The sequence below is a fragment of the Scyliorhinus torazame genome, chromosome 28 (genome assembly GCF_047496885.1).
Source record: "Scyliorhinus torazame isolate Kashiwa2021f chromosome 28, sScyTor2.1, whole genome shotgun sequence".
NCBI lineage: Eukaryota > Metazoa > Chordata > Chondrichthyes > Carcharhiniformes > Scyliorhinidae > Scyliorhinus > Scyliorhinus torazame.
In genome coordinates, this window is record NC_092734.1 from 32931808 (window position 1) to 32959624 (window position 27817).

Sequence of the window (27817 nt, forward strand, 5' to 3'; positions counted from 1 at the left end):
ACCTCCGGCACTTCCTCCACACCGCTAAACTCCTGAACCTCACCTATGATAAGGAAAAATGCGTTTTCCACACAACCCGCTCCAGCCATCCTTGGCTACGTTGTGGAAAACGGAGGCCTAGGGCCCGATCCCGACCGCATGCGCCCTCTCCTGGAACTCCCCTCCCCCACTGCCCCAAGGCCCTAAAGAGATGCCTGGGGTTCTTCTACTATGCCCAGTGGGTCCCCAATTATGCGGACAAGGCCCGTCCACATATTAAATCCACCGTTTTTCCCGACGGTTGAGGCCCGCCTGGCCTTCAACCGCATCAAGGCAGATATTGCCAAAGCCGCGATGCATGCTGTGGACGAGTCCATTCTGTTCCAGGTGGAGAGCGATGCGTCGGACTTTGCCCTGGCCGATACCCTCAACCAGGCGGGCAGGCCCGTGGCTTTCTTCTCCCGTACCCTCCATGCCTCCGCAGTTCGACACTCCTCCGTCGAAAAGGAAGCCCAAGCCATTGTAGAAGCTGTGCGACATTGGAGGCATTACCTGGCCGGCAGGTGATTCACTCTCCTCACTGACCAACGATCAGTTGCCTTCATGTTTAACAATACATAGTGGGGCAAAATCCAGAACGACAAGATTTTGAGGTGGAGGATCGAGCTCTCCACCTACAACTACGATATCTTGTATTGACCTGGGAAGCTCAATGAGTCCCCAGATGCCCTATCCCGCAGTACATGTGCCAGCGCACAAGTAGACCGACTCCGGGCCCTCCACAATGACCTGTCACCCGGGGGTCACCCTGTTTTTCACTTTATCAAGGCTCGCAACCTGTCTTACTCCATCGAGGAGGTCAGGACCGTGACCAGGGACTGCCAGATCTGCGCGGAGTGCAAACCGCACTTCTATCGGCCAGACAGAGCGCACCTGGTAAAGGCCTCTCACCCCTTTGAGCGCCTCAGCATCGATTTCAAAGGGCCCCTCCCCTCCACTAACCGTAACATGTGCTTCCTCAACATTCCCCTTTGCCATCCCATGCCCCGACATGACCTCTACCACCGTCATCAAGGCCCTGCACCGTCTTTTCACCTTGTTCGGGTTCCCCACCTACATCCACAGCGATCAGGGGTTCCTCCTTCATGAGCGACGAGTTGCGTCAGTTCCGGCTCAGCAAGAGCATCACCTCCAGCAGGACGACCAGCTAAAACCCCCGGGGCAACGGACCGGTGGAGAGGGAGAACGCGACGGTCTGGAAGGCCGTCCACCTGGCCCTACGGTCTAGAAGTCTCCCAGTGTCCCGCTGGCAGGAGATCCTCTCCGATGCGCTCCACTATATCCAGTCGCTCCTGTGCACCAACAAGACCCCTCACGAGCGTATGTTTGCCTTCCCCAGGACGTCCACCTCCGGGGTCTCGCTCCCGTCCTGGCTGACAGTCCCAGGGCCCGTCCTCCTCCGGAAGCATGCGAGGAGCCATAAAGCAGATCCCCTCGTCGAGAAGGTCATGCTCCTCCATGCCAACCCACAATATGCCTACGTGGCACATCATGACGGGCGGCAGGACACAGTCTCCCTCCGGGATTTGGCACCTGCAGGTTCCCCAGCGACCATCACCACCACTCCCGCTCCTACCCCGTCTCCCTCCACCACTACCCGGCTACTTCAAGGTCTGACACCCGCAGGCCCACCGGCGGCCATCACCACCACCCCCGCCCACACACCGCCCCCTCCTCCACCGACTCAACTACTGGGTGAAGAAGAGGACGACACGCTCCCGGACGCGCAGGTCTCGACACTGGTGTCCACACCACAGCCGGACTGAGGCGATCACGGCGGAAGGTCAAGGCCCCCGACAGACTTGACCTTTAAGTCTACTTCACCCCCGCTGGACTCTTTTTTTTAAACAGGGTGTGAATGTGGCAAACCACTGTATTGTATTGTATTGTTGTACTGTTACATTCCTGGGCTTGTCCCTGCTGGGTCCGAACCACTGTAGTATAAAATCTGTGTATTGTGGTAAACTGCCACTGTATTATATGTAATGTGGTAAACTACTGCCTGCTGGCTCCGCCTCCCCCGGGCTCGGTACAAAGGTGGCTAGTCTCCGCCGCTGCCTCAGTTCGGGATCCGAGGCCAGGAGGCTTTCTGTTTAGTTTATTAAAGCCTCAGTGACGTTCACCACTCGTTGTGTTCATTGATGGCATATCACTTTCATTCCAAGAATTTGACGTGGGAAGTATTTCGAAATATAAAACCGATGTGTTTTCTTCCCTTTCCATTGGGTGGATACAGGATAATAACAATGAAAAAGCGGCAGAGCACTTCCCACCATGTTACATAGATACATAGAAGATAGGAGCAGGAGACCTTTTGGCCCTTCGAGCCTGCTCCGCCATTCATCACCATCATGGCTGATCATCCAACGCAATAGCCTAATCCTGCTTTCTCCCCATAGCCTTTGATCCCATTCTCCCCAAGTGCGATATCCAGCCGCCTCTTGATGTTAGCGCTGACAGGTGAGTCACTGCCGGTTTAGTTGAGGCAATGAAAGGGGCAGTGCAGGGTCCTGCTGGGCAAAGGCAATTCAAGATGCTGTGATGTCAATATGACCTTAATATAAATTTGAAGTACATGCTCATTCCATTCATCACTACGTTGTGTAGTGACCATTAAAGGCATAGCTACAAACCAAAAACAAAAAGGTTTTTGAAAAATGATTCTTTGGGGAGGTCACAGCGAGTGTTAATGCTTCTCCTGAACCTTCAAAAGTCTACCCCATCTCCAAATCACTCCGCTCCCTTGCGACTGCCTCACAGGCCTACTCTAACCTAACTGCACGACTGGGCTCAACAGCAGAACCGCCCAACTTCCTGCCCTCCCTGACCAATTCAGTTGCTGCTGGCAAATTCAAATGAATGTCTAACCCTGAAGATGGTACACCCGCTTCCGTGGAGCTGTCTGAGGGCTCAGTCCGCTTATCGTCTGCCTACTGGGAGCTGTCACTTCAAAGTCAACCATCTGTATCTCCTAGTTGGAGGGGGACATTCCAAATGTTTCTACCCTCTTGTCCCTTTAGTAGAGGTTGACCACTTCTTATTGGGCTGGAGAGGCTATGCAATTTGGGAGTATCTCCAGTCCGTAATGCTGAAGGTGGAACATTAGTGTTGTCAGACAATAATGTGAAGGCAATTTTCAAAAGTATTGAATTGGATGGAGAAGAGGATTAGTTTGTGGGTTTCTTCCCCCAGGAAATGTTAGTTTATGACACTGCTAGAATCAGTGATTTGTGGATTCTGCACCAGCAACTAACTGCAGAGACATTCTGACACAAAACAAGAAGAGAGAATGCCTCTTCTCCCTTTGATTATAGGACGGCCACTGCATGCAAAGGAGACACTTAAATGAGCATATTGTGCTGGGCCTAAAGTGGAACAATAAGTGAACATGTCCTCACCTGATGATACTGTTACACTGCCCACACAGAGGAGTTCGGCTGCTAGCTGGGAATCTCTCAGCCCTTTGCACAAGGTTGCGAGTGCCTCCACTTGTCTGCCCTGGCACTGGAGCATGTGCAGGAACATGGGCCGGCGTCTGCGGCAGGGGCGTCACAAATGGCTTTGGTGGCGCAGAATGTGGCAAAGGCTGAATATGTTTGGTGAGGGTAGTGGTGCCTTTTCCGGGTTGGAACTTCTGGGCGAAGCTGTCATCCGTTATCCACGGTGGTCGGCCACCTGATGTCGGAGCCGCTGGTTGCACTGGAGGGGCTGGCTTAGCGACATTAAACGTGGCAGTACTGCTGTGCATGTGCTCTGAGGAGAATGAATTGAAAGAAACAAATCAATATTCACATCCCAAATAGCAGCTCCAATAAACAGACTTGGAGCTGAATTCTAGAAGTCATTTGGTCGGGGTGTCAATACCATTGCAGGTTTAAAAGGGTCTTGGATTTACCTGACAGCCCCATAATGTTCAACCTGCCCCAAAAAAGGTAGGAATAAAATGCAAAAGAACACCGATGCTGGAAATCAAACAAAAACACCAAAGTTGGTGGTTAAAACCTGCAGCAAGGCTGCGCCGTCAGCGGGATGGTAAGATTCCGCCAGCATGAACGGCCAGAAAATGCCACCCTGGCCTGTAGTCATACATAACACTCACCTTCGAAACATGTGACCTCTAGCACCTGGCAACTTACAACTTCCCTTCAAAGTCATACACCTTCCTAGCTTGTAAATATATCAATGTTCCTTCATTGATGCTGGGTTAAAATCCTGGAACTCGCTCCCTCAGATCCCTGTGGGTGTACATACACCACATACACTACCTTCTCCAGGGCAAGTAAGGATGGGAAATGAAAATGCTGGCCCTGCTATTTATTCATTTATATCCCACGAATAAATAAAAAATGAAATGCCAACTTGCCCATTCCCTCCTTAGATACTGACTAACCTAAGTGTTTCCTGCACATTCTGTTTTATTTGTTACACTGGAAGCTGTTCTGTCAAGGGGAGAAAAGGATTGGAAGACAAACAAGAAGAGATTGCCACAGATGCTATCAGAGTGAAGGAAAGAATGAGGCTTCCAGGAAAGAATTGTGTCCCTTAACCCCGCATCCTCAAAACTTCTCCATGGTTATGGCTGGAATTCTTTCCCTCGACCAGTTTAATGTGACACAGTTCCCCTCGACCACACCCCTCCAGTTCAGGTTTGAACTACCCACTCACTCTCCCCTCAGCTGATTTTAATACCCGTTTCCTTCCCCCTCTGCACATTCTGGAACATTCCTTCCTGGTCATTTCCAAAAAGCCACCCCCGGTTTCTTCTGCATTACCACTGATCGCTGCTCCCATCTTTACCCTCTTCCAACTCAACATTGGGAAGCTCAAAGCAATTAGCTCGAACTTTCACAGAGTCATGGAGACACTCTGAACCTGCAAAAATGGTGGGTGGAGGGGAGGGGAGAGATCTGGATATAAAAGTCCAACGCCCATTTCTAACAGATCCCATTTCTCCCGGGAGGAGAAAGGGAGTGGAGTATGACTCACACAAGGGAAACCCAAACTCAGCAGGGAGATTTGAACTCAGTGCGGGGTTAAAACAGATTCCATTTTCACCGTAGCAGGGACCTTAACCCACAGCGTGGGAGTCACAAATTTTCAGAATCGACATAAATGTTCCAGAAGGGTGGGTAAAGTCTGTCGAACCATCACGATGTGGAGTAATTTAAGTCGCCAGTCCTTTCAAATTAAAATAAATAGGCTGGCTTTCAGTGAGAGTTGAAAAGAACTCTGCAGTTACAATAACTGTTTGTTAATATTTCCTGAAGGGCTATCAATATGTCATTATGAAAGAATATATCCACCGCCTTATAAAGAACACCTATTTTCATCTCCATACTACTACATCCACCCTCTTGCAGCCCCTCTGTCCTGACAAACTTCACCCATTCTTTGTCACCTCCAGTCTAATCCAATGCCTTCCTATCTACCACTATATTCTTCAGCTCATCCAAAGCTCTGCTGCCCATATTCTATCCCACACCAAGTCTCCATTAACCATCACCTCTGCCCTTGTAAACCTTGCTTTGCTTCCAGTCCCCTAATAACTCAAACTTAGATATGAACATACAAATTAGATGGGAGAGTAGGCACTCAGCCCCTCGAGCCTGCTCCATCATTCAATAAGATCATGGCTGATCTGATTGTAACTTCAACCCCACATTCCTGCCGACCCCGATAACCTTTCACCCCCTTGTTAATCAAGCATCTATCCAGCTCTGCCTTAAAAATATTCAAAGGCAGGGCGGCAGGTGGCGCAGTGGTTAGCACTGGGACTGCGGCGCTGAGGACCTGGTTTCGAATACCGGCCCTGGGCCACTGTCCGCGTGGAGTTTGCACATTCTCCCCATGTCTGCATGGGTTTCACCCCCACAACCCAAAGATGTGCAGGTTAGGTGGATTGGCCATGCTAAATTGCCCCTTAATAGGAGAAAAAATTGGGTACTCTAAATTTAAAATAAAGACTTGGATTAAATATTCCGAAGATGTTGATTATCGTGGGCCGAACGGGCTCCTTCTGCACTGTAAATTCTATGATAATCTATGATCGTTAAAAAAAAATATTCAATAGCTCTGTTTCCACTGTCTTTTCAGGACCACCCCGCCGACTTATCAGCCAGGTCTCGCCGATACGCGAGTTGAGTGATTCATGCCGGCCAAAAATGGACGGCCGCTCGGTCCATCGGGGCCCGGAGAATCGCCGGGGGGGCCACTACCCACGGCCCCCGACCGGCGTGGCGTAAATCCCGCCCCCTGCGCAAAAAACGGCGCCTGAGAATACGGCAGCCGGCGTCGGGACAGGATTCGTGCCGTCCCCCCCGGGGATTCTCCGACCTGGCGGGGGGTCGGAGAATCCCGCCCCTAGTTCTAGATTCTCCATCCTAACCTCTCCAACCTTTCCTCATAAGACAACCTGCCCATTCCTGGTATTAGTCTGGTAAACTGTCTTTGAATGGCTTCTAATGCATTTAAAATTCCTAGATCATTCTTAATGCCCCTGTCTATCTCTGAAACTTTCTCCAAACCTCAGATGTTCCCTGGACCCTCTACTCCCCTGACTTCAGCCTCTTGTGCATTGCCGACTTGCCTTTTACTCCACCATTGAAAACTGTAGATTGAATTGTCTGGGCCCATGCTCTGGAATTCTTTAGCAAAATCCTCCAACTTTCCTCCCCTCTGAGCCCATACTTAAAACACCTTTCTTGAACAAGCCTTTGCCCTTCACTCCTCTACATATAAAACGTAAGTTGTTCCACAGAACCTCAGAATTTTCCTTCTTTTCTCCCCTCATCTATGCCTCCCGTTCCTCAGTATTGTTGCGAATGGAAGTGATGCTGGCCACAGTGTTATGTTGCTGCAAATTCCTACAGTGAGCAGTGGCTGGGTGACGACCAATAGTAACAGAGCACCAACTGATGCACTTTCTACAATTGACATGGGCTGCAGCCAATTGAAAATAATGCAAGCAGCTTCCTACCCCTGCCGGTTCCTGCTCCAAGTTACTCATTTCTTCATATCTTGACGCCACCCTCTCTCCCCTTGTCCAGTCTCATCCCACCTATATTCATGATTCCTCAGATGCAAGGAAGATGTTTCCGGATGATGGATGTGTCCAGAACCAGGGGTCACAGTCTGAGGATTCAGGGTAGACCATTTCGGACACAGATTAGGAGATATTTCTTCACACAAAGAGTGGTGAGCCTGTGGAATTCATTACCACAGAAAGCGGTTGATGCAAAAGCATTGAATATATTCAAGAGATAGCACTTGGGGTGAATGGGATCAAGAGTTATGTGGAGAAAGCAGGATTAGGCAATTGAGTTGGATGATCAGCCATGATCGTGATAAATGGCGGAGCAGGCTCGAAGGGCCAAAAGGCCTGCTCCTATCGTCAATGTTTCTATGCCCCACATCCAATCAACAATTTCACTTTTCATGACCTTTCACGATGGATGTCCAATTCCTCTACACCTCCATCCCTCAGTAGGAAGGTCTGAGGGCTTTCCACTTCTCTGTCCTCCACCCCATCACTCCTCTCCGGCTAGCTGAACTTGTTCTGTCACTCATCAATTTCTCCTTTAACTTGTCTCACTTGTGCAAATGTACTTGCATGGACCCCAGTTATGCTTGTCTTTTTGTTGGTTATGTGGAACGCTCCTTGTTCCAGTCCGACTCAAGCCCACTTCCTTTTCGTTACATCGATGACTCTATTGATGCCACTTCATGCTCTCTTCTGGACCTGGAAAAATGTATCAATTTTGCTTCCAGTTTCCACCCCCCTCGCACCTTCAATGGTCCATCTCCGACACTTCACTTCCCTTCCTTGACGTTGGTCTCCATTTCCGATCATAGACTGTCCACCAATATTCATTACAAACCCACGGACTCCCACAGCTACCTAGACCACAGCTCTTCACACCCCGCTTCCTATAAGGACTCCATTCCATTCTCCCAGTTCTCCGCCTCCGTCGCATCTGTTCGGGTGATGCCACCTTTGGAAATAGTGCTTCTGACATGTCTGTCTTTTTCCTTAACTGAGGTTTGTCCTCCCTTGTGGTTGACAGGACACTCAACCGGGTTCGACCCATTTTCCGCACCACCACCCTCACACCCCTTCACTCTCCCAGAACCAGGATAGGATCTCCCTTGTCCTCACTTTCCACTCCACCAGCCTACCCATTCAAAGGATAATCCTCTACCATTTCTGCCAACTCCAGCATGATGCCACCATGAAACACATCTTCCCCTCAACTCCCCTTGTCAGTATTCTGCAGGGTTCACTCCCTCTGTGACACCCTGGTCCACTCCTCCATCGTGCCCAACTCCTTATCCACTTCCACAGCACCTTCCCTTACAATCACAGAAGGTGCAACACCTGCCTACCTCTTCCATTCTCAGTGTTCAATGCCCCAAAGACTCCCTTCCAGTGAAGCAACATTTCATTTGCACCTCCTTCAGTTTGGTCTTCTGTATTTATTGCTTCCAATGCGGCATGGTGGCACAGTGCTGCCTCACAGCGTCAGAGACCCGGGTTCAATTCTGTCCCTGGGTTTGTGGAATTTGTACGTTCTCCCCGTGTCTACATGGGTTTCCTCTGGGTGCTCCGGTTTCCTCCCACAGTCCAAAGATGTGTGGGTTAGATGGAATGGCCATGCTAAAATTGTCCCTTCGTGCCTAGGGATGTGCAGGTTAGGTTATGGGGATAGGGTGGAGTGGACGTTGGTAGAATGTTCTGCCGGAGGGTCTCCTCTACAGTGGGAAGACAACGCAGACTGGGCGACGACTTTCCGAGACACTTTCGCTCAGTCCTCAAGCATGACCCCAACCTTCCTGTCACTTGCCATTGTCATCAGCACCTTGCTCCCATGCCCACATGACTTCAGGAAGCAAAGTACTGTACACACCCCTGTCAGCATCAACGGGGCCGAGGTGGAGATGGTTAGCAGTTTCAAATTCCTAGGGGTGCACATCTCCAAAAATCTGTCCTGGTCCACCCACATCGACGCTACCACCAAGAAAGCACAACAGCGCCTATACTTCCTCAGGAAACGAAGGAAATTCGGCATGTCCACATTGACTCTTACCAATTTTTACAGATGCACCATAGAAAGCATCCTATCAGGCTGCATCACAGCCTGGTATGGCAACTGCTCGGCCCAGGACCGCAAGAAACTTCAGAGAGTCGTGAACACCGCCCAGTCCATCACACGAACCTGCCTCCCATCCATTGACTCCATCGACACCTCCCGCTGCCTGGGGAAAGCGGGCAGTATAATCAAAGATCCCTCCCACCCGGCTTACTCACTCTTCCAACTTCTTCCATCGGGCAGGAGATACAGAAGTCTGAGAACACGCACGAACAGACTCAAAAACAGCTTCTTCCCTACTGTCACCAGACTCCTAAATGACCCTCTTATGAACTGACCTCATTAACACTACACCCTGTATGCTTCATCCGTTGCCAGTGCTTATGTAGTTACATTGTATATGTTGTGTTGCCCTATTATGTATTTTATTTTTCTATCTTCTCATGTACTTAATGATCTGTTGAGCTGCTCGCAGAAAAATACTTTTCACTGTACCTCGGTACACGTGACAATAAACAAATCCAATCCAATCCAATCCAATGTTAATCAGTGGCCTGTTGCAATGTTCCAGTGAAGCCCAACGCAAGGTGGAGAAGCAGCATTTCATCTTCTGATTAGGCACTTTACAGCCCTCGGGATTGAGTTCAATAACTTTAGACCGTGAACTTTCTCCTCCAGCTTAACTTTTTTTTATATTTCTCAAACACTTTTTGTCGCAACCTTCCCTCCCCCACCAGGCCAGCTGTCACTTGTTCTTAGGATTTTCTACATCTTTGTTACAATCTCTCCTGTTGCCACTAATCACTGACCTTCTACTCTGTTCCACCCCCACTTATACAGTCTATAATGTAACACATTTCTCCCTCACACAAATCGTGGTTTCCCTCCCACTGGTCGACAGGGCTCGCAACTGTGTCCATCTCCCATACCTCTGCTCTCACCCCCTCTCCTCCCTCCCTGAACCAGGTTAGGGTCCCTCTTATCCTCACTGGTATAAGCACTAGGTGACTGCTTTGCAGAACACCTTCGGTCCGTCCACAAGCAGGACCCAGACCTTCCTGTCGCTTACCATTTCAACTCCCCGTCCGGCTCTCACATCCACATGTCCGTCCTTGGCCTGTTGCAATGTTCCAGTGAAGCCCAGCGCAAACTGGAGGAACAGCACCTCGTCTTCCCATTCGGCACGTTACAGCCTTCCGGACTTAACATTGAGTACAACAACTTCAGACTGTGATCTCTCTCCTCCACCTTCACCCCATTTTTATTTCTATCAATTTTGTTTCATTTATTCCATTAATCTATTCTTCCCTCACCTTTGTTCCCCTCTCCCCATCCCACTTGGGCCATCTGTTCTCTGTCCCTAGTTTTTTAAAATAAATTTAGCGTACCCAATTTTTTTTTTCAATTAAGGGGCAATTTAGCGTGAAACCCACGCAGACATAGGGAGAATGTGCAAACTCCACACGGACAGTGACCCAGGGACGGGATTCGAACCCGGGTCCTCATCACCGCAGTCCCATTGCTAACCACTGCGCCACTGTGCTGTTCTCCCCCCCTCCCCATCCCTAGTTGCCCTTTGACACACTGCTTACCTCTGTCTGCCATCAACACATTCCAATCTCTTAATGTGTCACTATCAGCACCCTTCTCAGCCTTAATGACTCCATTTACATTCTTTTTGTCTTTCTGTTCGTGTCACCTTTGTCAATCTCCACCTATCTCTGGTCCCCTGTCCTGCCCCACCGCTCCACGCCCCCCTCACAACAGTTCTCTCCAGCTTTGACAAAGAGTCATCCAATCTCAAAACATTTGCTCCCTTCTCTCTCCACAGATGCTGTCAGACCTTCTGAGATTGTCCAGTGCTTTCTGTTTTTATTTTCATTTTTCCTTCTCTTCGGCTCTGAAGAAGTCACATAGACTCAAAATATTGGAGGTGTTTCTCCAACAATTCTGAAACAATTGTACTTAAAAATATTGGGACATGTTTCTGTAAGTGAAGGGTTTTTACTATTTTATGTACTGCAACAGAAATAAAGAAGTTGATGCCAATGATATATATACTTCAGATTGAAAAGTTTCATTTTAGCATTGGGAGGCCTACTTCATTCAATATTTCTTAAATGCAGGAGTTCTTTCCATGACTGCTTCGATAGCCACCTTTTCTGCCAACAAAGCCAAAAATAAACACTGCTGTAATATATTACCTCCAGTCGAATGAAATGCTGCAGGTCGGATACTCGCTGTGCTGACAATCTTTGGTTTAGAAGCTGGATTTGAGGCTTCTGTACAAACTTGAGGAGCTGGAGGCCCGGCCACTGTGATGTCGCTTGTGAAGCCGTGACTGAAGAATTTAAAAACACAGGATGGAAAGTGAGTGGGAAACACAAGGGCAATACGATTAAATGATCACCTTTGGAACAGACCCAAACAGGATGCCAAAGGCAAGTTATCAAATCCATGACTGGGAGCGAACAGCAGAAGTGTTTCTTATCATCAGTTTACACAGACCTTGGATCAGTAGGTCTTCAAAAGACTTGAATCCAAGACATTCAGTAAGCAGTCAATTCTCTACTCATCTGCAATTCCATCAGAGATATGAGTGAATACATGCAAAGTATTTCTGAAGCCAAAAGTTTTAAACTGCAAATCAGGACAAGGCCAGTGGCTTTTGAATAGCTTTACCAGGTCCCCTGGTAGTGTTATCTTGCATCTTCTCAGCAGTCCAGCCTGAAGGTTACATTCTTGGTTTGGTTGAAAAAAAAATGCATTTTTCCATTTCTTAAAGGAGATTTTGCCTCTGGTCACTTTTCTGCTTTTCCGTCAGTGGTGAAGGTGAGGCAATTTAACACCATGTCCAAGTACAGCAGAGCAGCAATTAGAAGGCTGAATCATGTAACTAAACCTGAGAAGTACAAAGTCACAGACGGTGCTTTTGCCAGACCCAACCCGAGGTCAAACTCAGCAAATTGGGAGCACAAGGTACGGACAAAGACAACAGTTTAGGAACATCGCCTCCCTCTTCCAAACAGTGAGGCATTGGTCCAAAACCTCAGCTCACCTGCGCACTGTGTCTATTTCTGATCACCGAGATACCTTGGAACGCTGGAGGTGCTGAAAAGTAGCACAAGTTGCTAAAGCCAAAGGATTGAACTGAGGAAAGACTGGAGAAATGTGGCCTCTTAAACATAAAGGCAAGCTGATTGAGAAAGGATTTTATCAGATAATGAGTACTGGAAGGTTAAACTTCAATCAAGATTTGACATTAAATTCTGATGCTAAGACAACGGGTACAAATGCAAACCGTAAAAAGGTACCACAAAAGCCTATCCGGATATCTTCAATCCATAATAGATACTTGGAACTGTCTTCTTGGTGAGGCAGCGGAAGTAAAACCACAGGAATTATTCAACCAACAGTTAGATGCTGTAATTGGGGTTAGTAGAATTTGGAAGCTGGGTGAGCTAAGATGGCACAAATGGCCTTCCTAAACCTTGATGTGGAGATGCCGGTATTGGACTGGGGTGAGCACAGCAAGAAGTCTCACAGCACCAAGTTAAAGTCCAACAGGTTTGTTTCGAATGACTAGCTTTCGGAGCACAGCTCCTTCCTCAGCTAGTCACTGATCATGCCGAGAGTCTGTTTGCATAGCAGAGTTAGACATTTTCTTAGCTTGACCGAGCTGTTGAATCTCTTAGCTCCTCCCCCATTTCAGCGTTTGGAATTTCACTGACACCACAGCTATGCCAGGCGAATGAAACTATCACCAGAGACTCTGATTCCAGGCACACAATTATAAATGAGGCCCGAGACTCTGGCCATGATCAGGCAAATTTGAATGGAAACTGGGGTTGGAATTCCGGGTGATCAGGTCAATTTTGGGTTAAAGCTCAGGCTGGCACTGCCAAGTTGGCATTTTCCTCACACTGTGGGTCAGGCCTAGGGGTACCATGCGTGGGTGCAGGGGATTCTGACAACCTCCTTATAGGAGAGTTGGGGCGGGTCGAGAGTGTGGTACACCATTTCAAAATAGCGTCTCGATCTCCTGTACTGAGGGATTCCAGCAAGCGGAGCTCCTCAGTGCAGAAAATGGGACTAAGTGCTGCCTCGTCGGTTCATTCCCCGCTGAGGCCCTGTATCTACTTGAATAGAAGTCAAACAGCGTGGTGTTTCTCGGTGTTCCGAGTGCCGGGAAACTCCCAGATAAACCCATTCGCTACAGGATTCTGTTCCCGTTCGGGTAGATCGCACCGTGGGGGCGGGATTCTCCGGTCGTGCCCCCCCAACAACCAGAGAATCCCGCCCGAGGTCAATGGACTTTTCCATTGTCGGCGTCTCACCCATGCCGATCTTGTGGCGGGCAAAGCGGAAGAATCCAGCCCTCTTACTCAGAATCAGAATCACCACACCACCCATTGTGCCATGAGTCCTCCTTATAAGAGGCTTTAGGGTAGATATTTGTCTCGGTTTGTGGTGCGAAACAGACAGTCTTGGATGTGTTGCCTGTTACATACAGTGCCTTCAACTTAATTTCACTAACAGCAATGGAATTGAATATCATGTGCTCTCTATAACAGATGGTCAATCCGCTGTTGCAGTACTGTACTGCCTACCCCAATATTGCTGAATTCTGGAACAATGTTCACTGTATTTGGTAACATCAAGAATAAAAGCATGTTCAGCAAGAGGCATTTAATAGGTGTGATATTGGATTATGAAGGAAAAACTGTGAAAGGATTTAAAATAGAAATATTGGATTAGTTGTTGATTAGGATATTTTCCTCAAGCATGATGAAGTTAAAGCTGAGAAACAGAGATGACAACATTCAAAAGAAAAGACTAAAAAGGCAATGGGGGGAATGGAAAGAATTATGGGTGCTGAGAGTTCTCTGTGAATATTCCACATTGACTCTTCCTTACTCCTTTATTGCCTTCCCGCTTTTTCCAATTTTGCTTCTGGCCTAGTAGATGTTCGGACGTGTTGCTCACAGCAAATTGGAGGTTACACTGTTTAACTGGGGTAGGATGTTGTGTCATGCAGTTCAATGTATTTTGTTGGCAGTGGCAAATGTGTGTCAGGGCATTTAAAACTACGAGGCATATTAACAAGGGCTGCAATGCTGTTCGAGAGGTTGGTTCCCTTATATTTCAAAATATTGCACGAGAGGCTTAGAACTTTACCGCAACCTGGGCTGATTTGGATTTGGCAATCTCAATTCATCACAAGTTTGGGAAATTGAGAACTTGCTGCTCAGACTGAAACAGCCTCAATTAAATAAGAAAGTTGCAAAATAAATCTGGAACGAGAGGAAACAGGACAAATGAGACTACTTCTGTGTAATGTGAATACTTGGCATCTCTGTTGACTGGTTAATATGGCACTGTCGCAGCATGTGCAGCATTAGTGCTCTGTTAAAGAGTTGAAATGATTTTGACACAAATCTAGCAGGTACCTAGTCCTTAAGTTATGTGCTGATTGAGACTGGTGGCTGACGGAGGAAGACGTCTTCTGCTGCCAACTGTGGTCAAGAGGAGACAAAAGGTATTAAACAAAATGCAAACCTCACAGTCAGTGAAGAACATGGTGCATTTTCTCCCGTGAAAGGAAATGCTACCCTCCTAAAAATCCATTTTAATATTTTCGACAAGGAAAGCAAAATATTTTTGAGGGATAACTGTGGATTACAGGAAAAAACAAACTATTATATTCCATTAAGGGTTGTCACTAATATGGCCAGAGTAATTTAGCAACTGTGAAAGCAGCTTCAGAACAGACAGACTACACACATACTGTGTGTTAGAGCTAGGCTTTGTACCTTTGAAGATCCCTACATAGAAGATGGGACTGCACGGCGGCACCGTGGTTAGCGCTGCTGCCTCACAGTGCCAAGGACCCGGGTTTCATTCCACCCTTGGGTGACTGTGTGCACATTCTCTCCGTGTCTGCGTGGGTTTCCTCCGGGTGCTCCGGTTTCCCCCACAGGCCAAAGATCTGCAGGTTAGGCGGATTGGCTATGATCAAAGCGCGGGGGTTATGGGGATAGGGCAGGGGAGTGGGCCTAGATAGAGAGCTCTTTCGGAAGGTCGGTGCAGACTCGATGGGCCGAATGGCCTCCTTCTGCACTGTAGGGATTCTATGGCTGCACTTCACAGAATTAGCCCATGTCTGATCTGCACTCCTGTCTAACCAAATTCTTCAGCAGGGGTGGAGCTGTACAAATTTACCCTATTGTTCTGCTCAAAGACAATCCTTAACTCTTTGTCTACAGCATCCTAAAAGTTAAAGGTTGTGCGGTGGAGCCATTTTCCATTTGTTTTGAGTTGCCAATGTCCTGATATGATGTAGCTTGCACAGAGAACATTGCTGATATATATTGACATCTATTTGATATGAGATTTACGTCAACAATTCTTTTGTGAATGACCCAAGCGGTGTTGAATCATTTTCAACGAGTGGTCTGCTATTACAGCCACTTACATTTCTTAAATCATCTTTGGGAATGTGAAAAGCTTGGCTCTGTGAGGATGCTTATTTTCATCCACTGTCCATTCACCTTCCATTGTGGAATAAGCCTTTACTACTCCCCTTCGATCTCCAAAAGTCAATTCAGTGTCACCGTCTTCACAGAGAAAATAAATCAATATTGAGAAAATAAATCAATATTATGAAAAGCAGAGGTCCAACATGAACCATCTGTAGGACCTGGTCAGTCTCCTTCATTCTAAATAATCTCTATTTTGTAATAATACTGGGCTAAAACGTCAACTTGAGTGAAGAAAGCCAAACTGACACAGAAGCTGCTGTTCACTGTTTGTGTAGCAATGCTATTTCTTTGTCGTCCACCTTTTTGATAGTTGGATACTTAAAATTCATTCCTTCTATGCTGTCCATTCAAGAATTCAAAATTTGTTTGGAGTATGATAGTAAAAGTTAGACTGGACCTTGTCCAGTAAGGTCTGCATTGGGTGAATTGTGTCAAGGTTTTGGAAACATCACTTTTTGTAGGAGCTTTAGATCATCCTACCTTTGGGATGTTAACCAATTCAGTGTCAACCTCGTTTAGTCTCTAACTATTGAGCTCTGTTATAGCTTCCTCCACCGACAATGGGCTTTTGCTGCTTATCGTGATTCCATGACCGACCGGAAGTACACAGTGTTTTGCCTATTCCTCCCGTCATAGAACGTACCCTCAACTCTTCCTTGTGGGAACCTACATCCCAGAAGTGAAAGGACCCAACTCCCAGGAGAGAGTGATGATACCATCTTGTGTCTCGTTTAGTTTCAAACCCAGATCTTACATTAAGGCTTTAAGGAGCACCATAGATATAATTGGACAAAGCAACAAAGGAAACTTTGCCAACAGAATCCCTCTTTAAAAGGACACCCACCAGCATTAAACACAGGTGGAAAAAGCACAGATTCCAAAATGGTGCGTGCAACAAAGGATTATGAAATAGGTGATTATTAAAAAATGTATTCTGATTAAAAACTCAGTTACTGCAATTCAAAAACCACAAAGATCTCAAAGATTTGGAAAGTTAGATTGTTCTTGACTTTGGATGATATCGGTGCATATTAGGCACACTGGGAGGAGGAATTATTGAATTGTTGACATCACGCTGTCCACATGGGGAGGGTATATATGAAAAATCTAACACTTCGAAATAATTCTCCAAAAACTGAAGAAAAATACATTTTGAAATATATTCAAATAATTATCACGTGTAATCAACATGTTTAAAGTATAATTATTTACCATTAAATAGTGTTGCAGTTGTATGCATGCATAATATATTGAAAATTTCACATCCCCATGCTCATGCTGTACACTTATAGCATTATAAATCCCTTTGTCAAATTTGTAATCAAAGGGCAGCACGGTGGCACAGAGGTTAGCACTGCTGCCTCACAGCGCTGAGGTCCCAGGTTCGATCCCGGCTCTGGGTCACTGTCCATGTGGAGTTTGCACATTCTCCCCGTGTTTGCGTGGGTTTCACCCCCACAACCCAAAGATGTGAATGGCAGGTCGATTGGCCACGCTAAATTGCCCCTTAATAGGAAAAACTGAATTGGGTATTCTAAATTTTTTTTAAAAATTGTAATCAAAATGGCCTATGTAAACTTGTCACAGGGCACTCTACTGCTACTACTGACAGGAAAGTGCAATTTCAATGTGACAAGTTTACATAGGCAGCTTCAATTAAAAATATGACCATAGGAACTTTGTAATGAGAAATTTACAAATTAGCAGATGCACATTAGTTTAAAATGGGGATCAGGGGCAAGATTCTCCGACCCCCTGCCGGGTCGGAGAATCGCCGGGGGCTGGCGTGAATCCCGCCCCTGCCGGTTGCCGAATTCTCCGTCACCGGATATTCGGCGGGGGTGGGAATAGCGCCGCGCCGGTTGGCGCTCCCCCCCCCCCGCGATTCTCCGGCCCGGATGGGCCGAAGTCCCGCTGCTAAAATGCTTGTCCCGCCGGTGTAGATTAAACCACCTACCTTACCGGCGGGACAAGGCGGCGCGGGCGGGCTCTGGGGTCCTGGGGGGGGCGCGGGGCGATCTGGCCCCGGCGGGTGCCCCCACGGTGGCCTGGCCCGCGATCGGGGCCCACCGATCCGTGGGCGGGCCTGTGCCGTGGGGGCACTCTTTCCCTTCCGCCTTCGCCACGGTCTCCACCATGGCGGAGACGGAAGAGACTCCCTCCACTGCGCATGCGCGGGAATGCCGTGAGCGGCCGCTGATGCTCCCGCGCATGCGCCCCTTCACTCTCTATTTTCTTTCTATCCCTGTTTGATGTTTCCTATATTATTTTCTCCCTCTATCTTTGCTACTTTCTCTCTAATCCGTCACCATCTTTCTATTATTCTCTTCATCTGTCTCAGTTCTGGCTGCCCTCTTCCTTATTTCTTTGACGTTGTCAATCCTACCCTGGGACGGCAGTCTCCAGAGGCTGGGGATGGGGCCTCAGTGACACATGCTTCTGCATTCTTCACAGAGACCCCATAGGATGGCAGATCTGCTTTGGCTCAGCCCATGGGCAATGGGAATCTAGTGACGACTGGGACCGTTACTTATCAACGGAGGGTTTACCCAGGGACGGCGCAAATAATATTACAAAGGAAGGGAGAGAACTTTGGAAGATAGGGTGCAGAGTTTGTGGGAATTTTTCTGATTTATTTTGTGAATTATTAAATTCAAGGTATTAATTAAATGGGATTTGAGATATTTTAAGAGTATATGATAGCTGTAAACCACAGAACTCTTTAAGTAGACCCCCCCCATAATTTGCTGCTTTATCAGATTCGCTTGTTAAGAGTTGTGGCCTCAAAATGTTTAGGCCAGGCCAGCATTCAGCAGTACAGCCAGGCTCCAATAGAGTACCCATGTCTGGGCAAACGTCAAAAATCTTTCAGTAGAACCTTGGGGTAGAATTTCAATAATGTTGTCCCAATCTCCTGCTGTAACCTTGGTAGATATACAGTTAACAGCCAAGGCCAGAGACTTCTCTGCAGGAAGGGAAAGATAAAGGAAGGGCGGCACAGTAGCACAGTGGGTAGCACTGATGATTCACAGCGCCAGGGTCCCAGGTTCGATTCCCGGCTTGGGTCACTGTCTGTGTGGAGTCTGAACGTTCCCCCTGGGTCTGCGTGGGTTTCCTCCGGGTGCTCCGGTTTCCTCCCACATGTCCCGAAAGACGTGCTGCTAATTAATTTGGACATTCTGAATTCTCCCTCAGTGTACCCGAACAGGCGTCGGAATGTGGCGACTAGGGGCTTTTCACAGTAACTCCATTGCAGTGTTACTGTAAGCCTACTTGTGACACGAATAAAGATTATTACAGTTTAGCACAGGGCTAAATCGCTGGCTTTGAAAGCAGACTAAGGCGGGCCAGCAGCACGGTTCAATTCCTGTACCAGCCTCCCTGAACAGGCGCCGGAATGTGGCGACTAGGGGCTTTTCACAGTAACTTCATTTGAAGCCTACTTGTGATAATAAGCGATTTTCATTTCATTATCAAAAAAGTTGTCTCAGTCGGCGCTATTTGCAGACAACTTGGTCCCACAAACAGCAATGAAATAATGACCAGATATTTTAGGGGTTGTTTGAGGGATAAATATTGATGGACACGGGAGAACTAAACTTCTCTTGTGCCATAGAAATAATGCCATGAAAATATTTAGATCCACCCGCGAGGGTAGAGGGTGCCTAAGTCTTGTTTGAATGACGACACTGCTGACAGGGTAACACTCCCTGAGTTCTGCACCAGAGTGGATTAAGTGCCACACTACTCTACTTTCCAAAGGTGGATGTTGAAAACTTTAGGCGGTGACAATTTCTGCATGAAAATTTCAATATATCTGCAACACATCAATTAAAATGGTAGCACACACTGCAATTGATTACGTCGATTCATTACAATACAATTCATAATGAATTATTCGACTATTTACAGATTTATTCCCAGTGCTTGTTATACATTTAAAAATCCATGTTTATCCAAATATGCTCTGCACATGTGGCCCTTTATAGGATTAGTTTCCACGGATTTGTGGTACCTCAGGTTTGCTTTTCCCAGAGGAACAGAACTAGGCCTGGTTCGTTTGGGTAAGGAAGGCGCGTTGATGAGTGGAGTTATACGAATCGCCTCCAAGGCACTCGTTGGTCTTGGTGGGTTGACACCGAATCTACCCCACAAAGAATTGAAAAGAAAACACACACGTATTATGACAATTTCATTTCACCAGTTTGGTTCATTCCCTTCCTGACTTTTTCTGGCACAGATTACCCTCCAGTACTAAACGCAAGTAACCATTCTTCATCTGTGACCCTAGGTAGTGAGTGTTGGCAAGCTATCAATGGCATAATAGCTGTGTTTGAACGCACCCTCTCACTGTTCAGCAGAGGTCATCAGACTGCAGGAATCCTGGCTGATTTTTCTCCTTCCTAGCCCAGGGGCAGTGAGGGCAGCTGTCAGAACCCAACTGGTGCCCCTCCCCATCTGAGACGAGAAGAGCTCAGCAAAGACCAGGGAAATCCTGGTGTGTATGTCGCGGTACTTGCACCCTCTTCCTGAGCCATTGATGATTTCCAAACTCACAAACAACCACTAGGCAATCTCCTCGGACACGGACCTCTCTCTATATCTCTTCATGCCCAATTCAAGAACATCATTTAGAATGAATGCAACCAAGATACTTGCTTGATTCAGGAATGGCGTATGCTGAAAGGAGGCAGAAAAGGCCCAATATGCAGAAAAAAAACCTTTCAGGGATAAAGCGTTTAACCCCATAAAATACTTTAACCAGACATTATTCCAAATGCTTGGGCTGCAACAGATGCAGTAATTGTCAGGCAATGCACACAGAGCATTGAACAGCCCCTAAATTCTCAATTTCCTCTGGTGACCATCTAACTTAAAAAGGAGATGAACGGTTTCCTTATCAATGGAGAGATCAGGTCGCACGCAGGTACAAGCCCAGTAAAACTCCAAGGCTGAAACATTTTTCCATTTCAACAAATGTCATCATTTATTTCCTGAATTTTGAAGAGAGAGAAAAAACAACGGATTTTTAAACCTGCAATAAGTTTAAAAGAAGAAACAGTTTGCTTAAAGGGAAGGTAACATTTAAAAGAACACTATACATACAGAGAGATTGTAAGTAGGCACTGTGATAAGGAAATTTACAAAGCAGTACCGTGCTTCATGTTTTAGAAGGTGCTGAGCCTTTGGCAAGCAAAATGCTGACAATCCTCGAGTTTCCTTCCTTTAGATTTTTCAGGAAGGCAAAAAAAAGCTTAGATTTTGACCCTCGTCCAATGTCTGTATGGTGGTAACTATCAGACTAACAGGTGAAGAGAGAGGGATAATATATATTTTAAAAATCCAGGCCATGGAACCGCTGAGTGACGTTTCCAATAGCAGTGGGGTGATTGCTGTTGCCCGTTTCTGCCAAGTCATTATGGCCAAAGGGTCAGAGTGAAAGGATGTGAAAGTATTTGTCCATTATCAGGGTGCCAGTTACATTGCCCTTGTGGTACTTCCAGTTTGGTAGTGGCATTCCCATTGCTGATGAAAAGGAGACAAATTCTGTGCCTTTGACAACGCCCATCCACAAGCCAGGAAATTGAAGTTGTGTGTGTGTGGCACTACCACTGTGCAAACTGGGATAGAATTTGAACAGATTTAGCATCACAAAACTGGGCATCCATGAGTTACTGTGGGCCATCAGCAGCAGCAGAATTGTGTTTAACCACAATCTCTAACCACCTCATAGCCAGCATATCTTCCAGTCTGCCATTACCATCAAGCTGATGGATCAACCCTGGTTCAAAGAAGAGTGCAGGAGAGCATGCTAGGAACAGCACCAGGCATGCCTAAAAGTTAGGCATCAACCCGGTGAAGCTACCACACAGGGCTACTTGTGTGCCAAACAGCATAAGCAGCATGCAATTGACAGAGCTAAGCAACCCAACAACCAACGGATCAGGCCTAAGCTCTGCAGTCCTGTCACATCCAACTGTGAATGATGGTGGACAATTAAACAACTAACTGGAGGAGGAGGAATCTTCACAAATATCCCCATCCTCAGTGAGAGCCCAGGACCCCAGTGCAAAATAAAACAAGGCTGAAACATTTGGAACCATCGTTCACCAGAGGTGCGAGGGGACGATCCATCTCGGCATCCTCCTGAGATCCTCAGCATCACAGCTACCAGTCTTCAGCCAATTTGATTCACTCTACCTGATATCAAGAAACAGCTGAAGACACTGACTACTGCAAAGGCTATGGGTCCTGATAACATTCTGGCAATAGTACTGAAGACATGTGCTCCAGAACTAGCCATACCCTAATCCAAGCAGTTCAATCATGGTTACATCATTGGCATCTACCCAGTAAAGTGGAAAATTGCCCAGGTACGTCTTGTCCACAAAAGGTAGGACAAATCCAGCCTGGCCATCAGTATACTCTCGACCATCAACAAAGTGATGGAAGGTATCATCGACAGGGCTATCAAGTGGCACTTAACCTGTCACTGCTGCTCAGTTTGGGTTTGACGAGGGCCACTCAAATCTGGATCTCATTACAACCTTGGTCAAAACATGGGCAACTGAGCTGAACTCAAGAAGTGACATTAGAGTGACTGCCCTTGGCATCATGGCACATTTGACTGAGCATGGCATCAAGCAGTCCGAGCAAAACTGGAGTCCATGGGAATCCGGGTGAAAACTCTCCACCACCTGGAGTTATGACTAGCATAAAGGAAGATGGTTGTGGTTGTTGGAGTTCAATCGCCCCAGTCCGATATTACTTGCAGCAGTTCCTTAGGATAGTGTCCTTGGCCCTACTATCTTCAACTGCTTCATCAATGACCTTCCCTCCAACATAAGGTCAGATGAGGGGGCATTCTCTGATGATTGCATAGTGTTCAGCATCATTCATGATTCCTGATCTACTGAAGCTATCCGTCTCCATGTGCAGAAAGACCGTTCAGGTTCAGGAAAAGTTACATTTGTGCCACACAATTGCCAGGCAACATGAGAGAATCTAACTACCTCCCCCAAAGGCATTCCCATTGCTGAATCCTCCACCATCAAGATCCTGGGGTTACCATTGACTAGAAACTCACTTATGAATACTGTGACTACAAGAGCAGGTCAGAAGCTGGGAATTCTGCAGCAAGTGACTCACCTGATTCCCCAAAGCCTGTCTACAATTCAGGAGTATGATTGAATACTCTCGAATACAAGGACAGTAGAACCATGTAAACACCATCACCTGCAAGAAGCCATATACCATCCAATCTTGGGGCGATATCGCTGTTCCTTCACTGTAGCTGGGTCATGTTACTGGATTCCTTTCCTAACAGCACCTACTCCACATGGACTGCAACGGCTCAAGATGGTGGCTCACCACAACCTTCTTGTAGTGGCTCGAGCCATACACTGGGGCTTCCAGTAGTTAACATGGGGTTTATTAATGAAAGGCAAAGGCAGGTAAGTAACCGGTGCAGACACAATAAAGCAGGTCTTATTATTTTAGCTCTGGGGTCCACACTGCCTGGGGTCCTGCTAACTCCCTACTGGCCGGGGTTTGTGTACTCCCTTGTGACTGACCTGAGTCGATCACGTAGTTTGACAAGCCCGCCCCCTTAAAGAGGCCACACTACCACATCCCTCCCCCTTAAGTCCCTTATAACATACTAAATAAAACATAGAACAGTACAGGTCCTTCGGCCCACGATGTTGTGCCGACCATTTATCCAAATCTAAAATCAACCTAACCTACACCCCTTCAATTTACTGCTGTCCATGTGCCTGTCCAAGAGTCGCTGAAATGTCGCTAATGACTCTGACTCCACCATTTCTGCTGGCAGTGCATTCCACACACCCGCCACTCTCTGTGTAAATTGTCTAGAGTTTATATTCATGGCAAAAGACAGCAAGGGAAAGAGAGTCCGTCAAAAAGACAATCAGTTCAGAGACCTCCGGGACCTCTCGGACCTCCTGAGTCCGCTCACTCGCTCAGCACCCTTCCAGGTAGTCAAGCTGTCAGTTGCTGGATGACACTTCCATAGGTACAGTTGGTGGAGTGGTCACGCTACCACACTTCTCAAGAGCAATAAATGCAAACTCGGGGAGAGTGGCATTTAGAGACTCCTCTTTCGCGGAGCCACAGTACCAGCATAGAAAGAGCCGAGAGTTCGGAATTTTTCAAATCGCTTAAAGCATTCAGGAAGGCAACAAAGAACAAATGAGCAAAACTTCACTGCAGTGTCATTTTAGATTAAGACAACTTTGCTTCAGAACTGATTTGTTTTGAGATTCGATGGGGGAACAACAGCTCCAAGCATTTTTTGTGGTTGCAAGGGATGAGCAACTGGAGCTACTGACCTGCACTTGGTCTCAAGCAAGGCTCTGGCTCCGCAGTACAGAATCCCAGAATTAGTCCTTTTCCATTGGGTGTAAGTAATTGAACTGCAGTACTCCACGCCAGCCACTGGATGTCACCAGCAGCCTGTTCCAGCAATATTGACAAACTGGGTGCTGCAAAGTTAGCGGCTTTGGGATAGAACTCTTTCTGTTGAGGCCCAGCTGAGAATGAGAATTCACTGCAGTAACAAACATGGACACTTATCGCTTCATGCTGCACACTGAGGAAAATAAAAAACAATTCACCCCAATGTAAAAGCAAAACACAGGGATGCTGGAAATCTGGAAAAATACAGAAAATGCTGGAAGCTCTCAGCAGATGTATCAACCTGAAATGTTTATTCTGTTTCCCTCTCCTTCGATCCTGACATGCCTGTTGAGTATTTCCAGTGTTCCCGGCTTTTGTTCCTTAATTTACTCATTTTGAAACATTTTTAAACACATTTTTAATTATCTTTGAAATAACAAAAGAATCCAGGGGTTTGGAAACTTTTTGAATACCGACTCCCCTTCCTCCATGCCAACTGTTTAAAAGCAAGCATGAAACGATTCAGATTTAAATGAGTCAGAATTTACTATGAACATTAATGCCTGATTTTGATCAAGGTTTAGTACGTTACTCCAAGTGTTCTGTCAGATTGGATTCCCACCCTGGTACTTCCTACACCTTTCTCCCACAACAAGATTTGCGCTGATTTGTTTAAAACAAAATTCCAATTAAGGGGCAATTTAGCGTGGCCAATCCACCTACCCTTTGGGTCGTGGGGATGAGACCCAAGCAGACACGGGGAGAATGGGCAAACTCCACATGGACAGTGACCCGGGACTGGGATCGAACCTGGGTCCTCAGCGCCGTGAGGCTGCAGTGCTAACCACTGCGCGAACGTGCCGCTCCTGAGTTCTTGTGCTTGAGACAAATTGGATTATGCGTTTCACTTTATGGCATACTGGGATTGCCAGAAAATTGGTGTTGTTGGATAAAATAAAATCAGCTCCACGACGGGGCAGCACGGTGGAGCAGTGGGTTCGCCCTGCTGTCTCACGGCGCCGAGGTCCCAGGTTCGATCCCGGCTCTGGGTCGCTGTCCATGTGGAGTTTGCACATTCTCCCCGTGTTTACGTGGGTTTCACCCCCACAACCCAAAGATGTGCAGGGTTGGTCACGCTAAATTTCCCTTAATTGGAAAAAATGAATTGCGCACTCTAAATTTTTATTTAAAAAATCAGCTTCAGGGCATCACTGCAAGAGTTAATCGGAATGCATTCTAACCCCAACTACCTTCTGTCCACCCTGAAGTACAACCCCAACCAAACCCCCCCCCCTCCGAGGCACTACCCGCCGGCCCCAAGGCAATTCCCCTCGCCCCAAGGTACTTCAGCTCCCCCTCAAGGCACTTCTTGTCAACCCCAAGGCAACCCCCCACTCCAAGGTTCTACACGGCAGCCCCCCCCCCGCCCCAAGGCATTCTCGCCTGCCCCCAGGCACTCCCGCCCGCCCGAGGCACTCCCGCCCGTTTTGATTCTTTCATGCAATGTGGGCGTCACTGACAAAGCCAGAATTTGCTGCCCACCCCTAATTACACTTGAACTGAGTGGTTTGTTCAGCCATTTTCATGAAATTTGTTAATCATTTCATGATTACCATTACTGAGACTAGCTTTCAATGCCAGATTTTTTAATTAATTGAATTCAAATTTCACCAGCAGCCGGTTTTGAACTTATGTCGCCAAAGCATTAGCCTAGGTACCACCATCTCCCCCATAATCTTCCAAAAAGAGATTTCCAATTGACAACTTCAAAGATGCTCACCGGACTTTTGCAAGTTTTAGAATAGTCAAAAAACAAGTGGGTGGAGAGGGGTAAAGGGGGTGAATTAGTGCGGTCCACTGTGTGCTGGAGCCATTTATTATTTCCTGGAACACTCTGGGCTTCCAATGTTTACTGTTAGTGACATCTTTTCTGCGGCAATGCTTTACATAAGGTCCATATCGAGAGATGGAAAGTAGGTGAAGGGAGATGGATATACCTAATCTGCGCAGAGATAGCAGCGGTTACAGTGGCAGCAGCCAGGGATGTAGTCCTGGACCCAGCAAGCATTCCAGGCTGCATGGGTGAAGCAATGGAAGGTGCAGCCACTCTGAAGAGGACACAGAGCAGAGAGAGAAAGGCATCAACACTACAAAGACGTACATAGCTCAACACCACAGGTTGCATCAGCAGACACCAATTAAACTAGAGCATTAGATTATGGGCAGGACCTGGAGTGTTGAGATTGGCAGAAACACTGCTCTGACCCTTTCAATCGGCCGAGTGATTTGGTTTTTGATCAATTGGGAATGATGTTGCAAGTGTGCAACCTTGCATCAAATGTGCCCTGTTTCCAATAGCCAACCTCATCTTACTTCTTGGTACTTCATCCTTTTAAAAAATATTTCGAGTATCCAATTCATTTTTTCCAATTAAGGGGCAATTTAGCGTGGCCAATCCACCTACCCTGCACATCTTTGGGTTGTGGGGGCGAAACCCATGCAGACACGGGGAGAATGTGCAAACTCCACACGGACAGTGACCCAGAGCCGGGATCGAACCTGGGACCTCGGCGCCATGAGGTAGCAGTGCTAACCACTGCACCATCGTGCTGCCATTACATCATCCTTTTTTTCCCAAAAATAATTTTTGTGCCTCTATAGATTATGCAATTAAGAATAATTTATAATCTCACTTCCAATGATGTAGAAGGGAGATATGGGGGAGAAGTTGAGAACTATTGCAAAGGACAGGTTATGCACCCATAATCTAATGGCAGTAAACCAAAAGGCATGCTCAATCTGGAATTCAGCTCACCAGGATGTGCCAGAACTGTCCGGTTGCTGGTGTGCCAAAACCCAACATTAATGCTCATCTGTTTATTCATTCTTCTCGCAGCAATACAGGAATGCACTGGAGAATGTCACTACTGAACTCCTGTAAATTCAGTCAATTCACATGCTAATTTGGCAGAGGAAATTCAAGTGCAGATTGTAAAATGGTTGCCAGCAGTAAGGATTTACACAATTGCTGCAAGGTTTGGTGGAATATCTCTTGCTTACAATTACGTTTTATGGATGTAACTGTGTGACAGCTACTCCATGGATCTCCAGTAGTGCAGTGTTGGCTCACAAATACAACTCCAAATAGCCACCAAAGCATGCCAATGTCGTACTTGCCCAAAGGGCATTCTCTATTGCATTGTTGCTGCATTCTCTACTCTTCCTTCTTCTGTCCCATAGGCACCAACTGAGCAATTCCATTCTTTAAGCCTTTCAATGCTTCACCACAAGTGGTAAAGTTTCACGCATCAGCCAAAGCGGTGAATGTCGATAGCCAAACTGGACACAGTCACACCTGAGCAGTTCCAACAAGGGCCAAAGGGTTCTGCCCAGCAGCAGGAATGCTGCCCAGTTATTTTCCAACCCCCAGCCCAGGAATGCTGACATCTACAACAGTGCCCCTGCAGTTCTCCCAGCTGAGATCAGCTAACAGATGAGGACCCGAAGCTGGAATCCTTTCTGGTCTGTGAGGTTCAGTGTGATCCACTAAACCACTGGAATGGCTAATCTTATCAGTTGTGAGAATGACAAGACAACATTTTCCCCATTTGAGCCATTTTTCTGTGTCAGTTGCATAGTGACTCAGCTCATAAATAATTGGAGATTATTACAGCTACAGTGAAGTCGCTCAAGGATGGAAATGAATTTGCCCCAATTAAGGAACCTGCTAAA

At 47.0% G+C, this 27817-nt stretch overlaps 1 protein-coding gene across 1 annotated transcript in view; it reads right to left on the minus strand.

Annotated features, from left to right (window-relative positions):
- The window catches only part of ldb3a (LIM domain binding 3a), a 214160-nt gene that overhangs the window by 27802 nt on the left and 158541 nt on the right, over positions 1 to 27817 (minus strand). Inside the window, exons 13-16 of the mRNA XM_072491352.1 lie at positions 19683 to 19811; positions 14576 to 14641; positions 11330 to 11466; positions 3438 to 3792 (exon numbers count right to left, since the gene is read on the minus strand). Coding sequence (XP_072347453.1) covers positions 3438 to 3792; positions 11330 to 11466; positions 14576 to 14641; positions 19683 to 19811 — 687 coding nt within the window. The remainder of the gene's footprint in view (positions 1 to 3437; positions 3793 to 11329; positions 11467 to 14575; positions 14642 to 19682; positions 19812 to 27817) is intronic.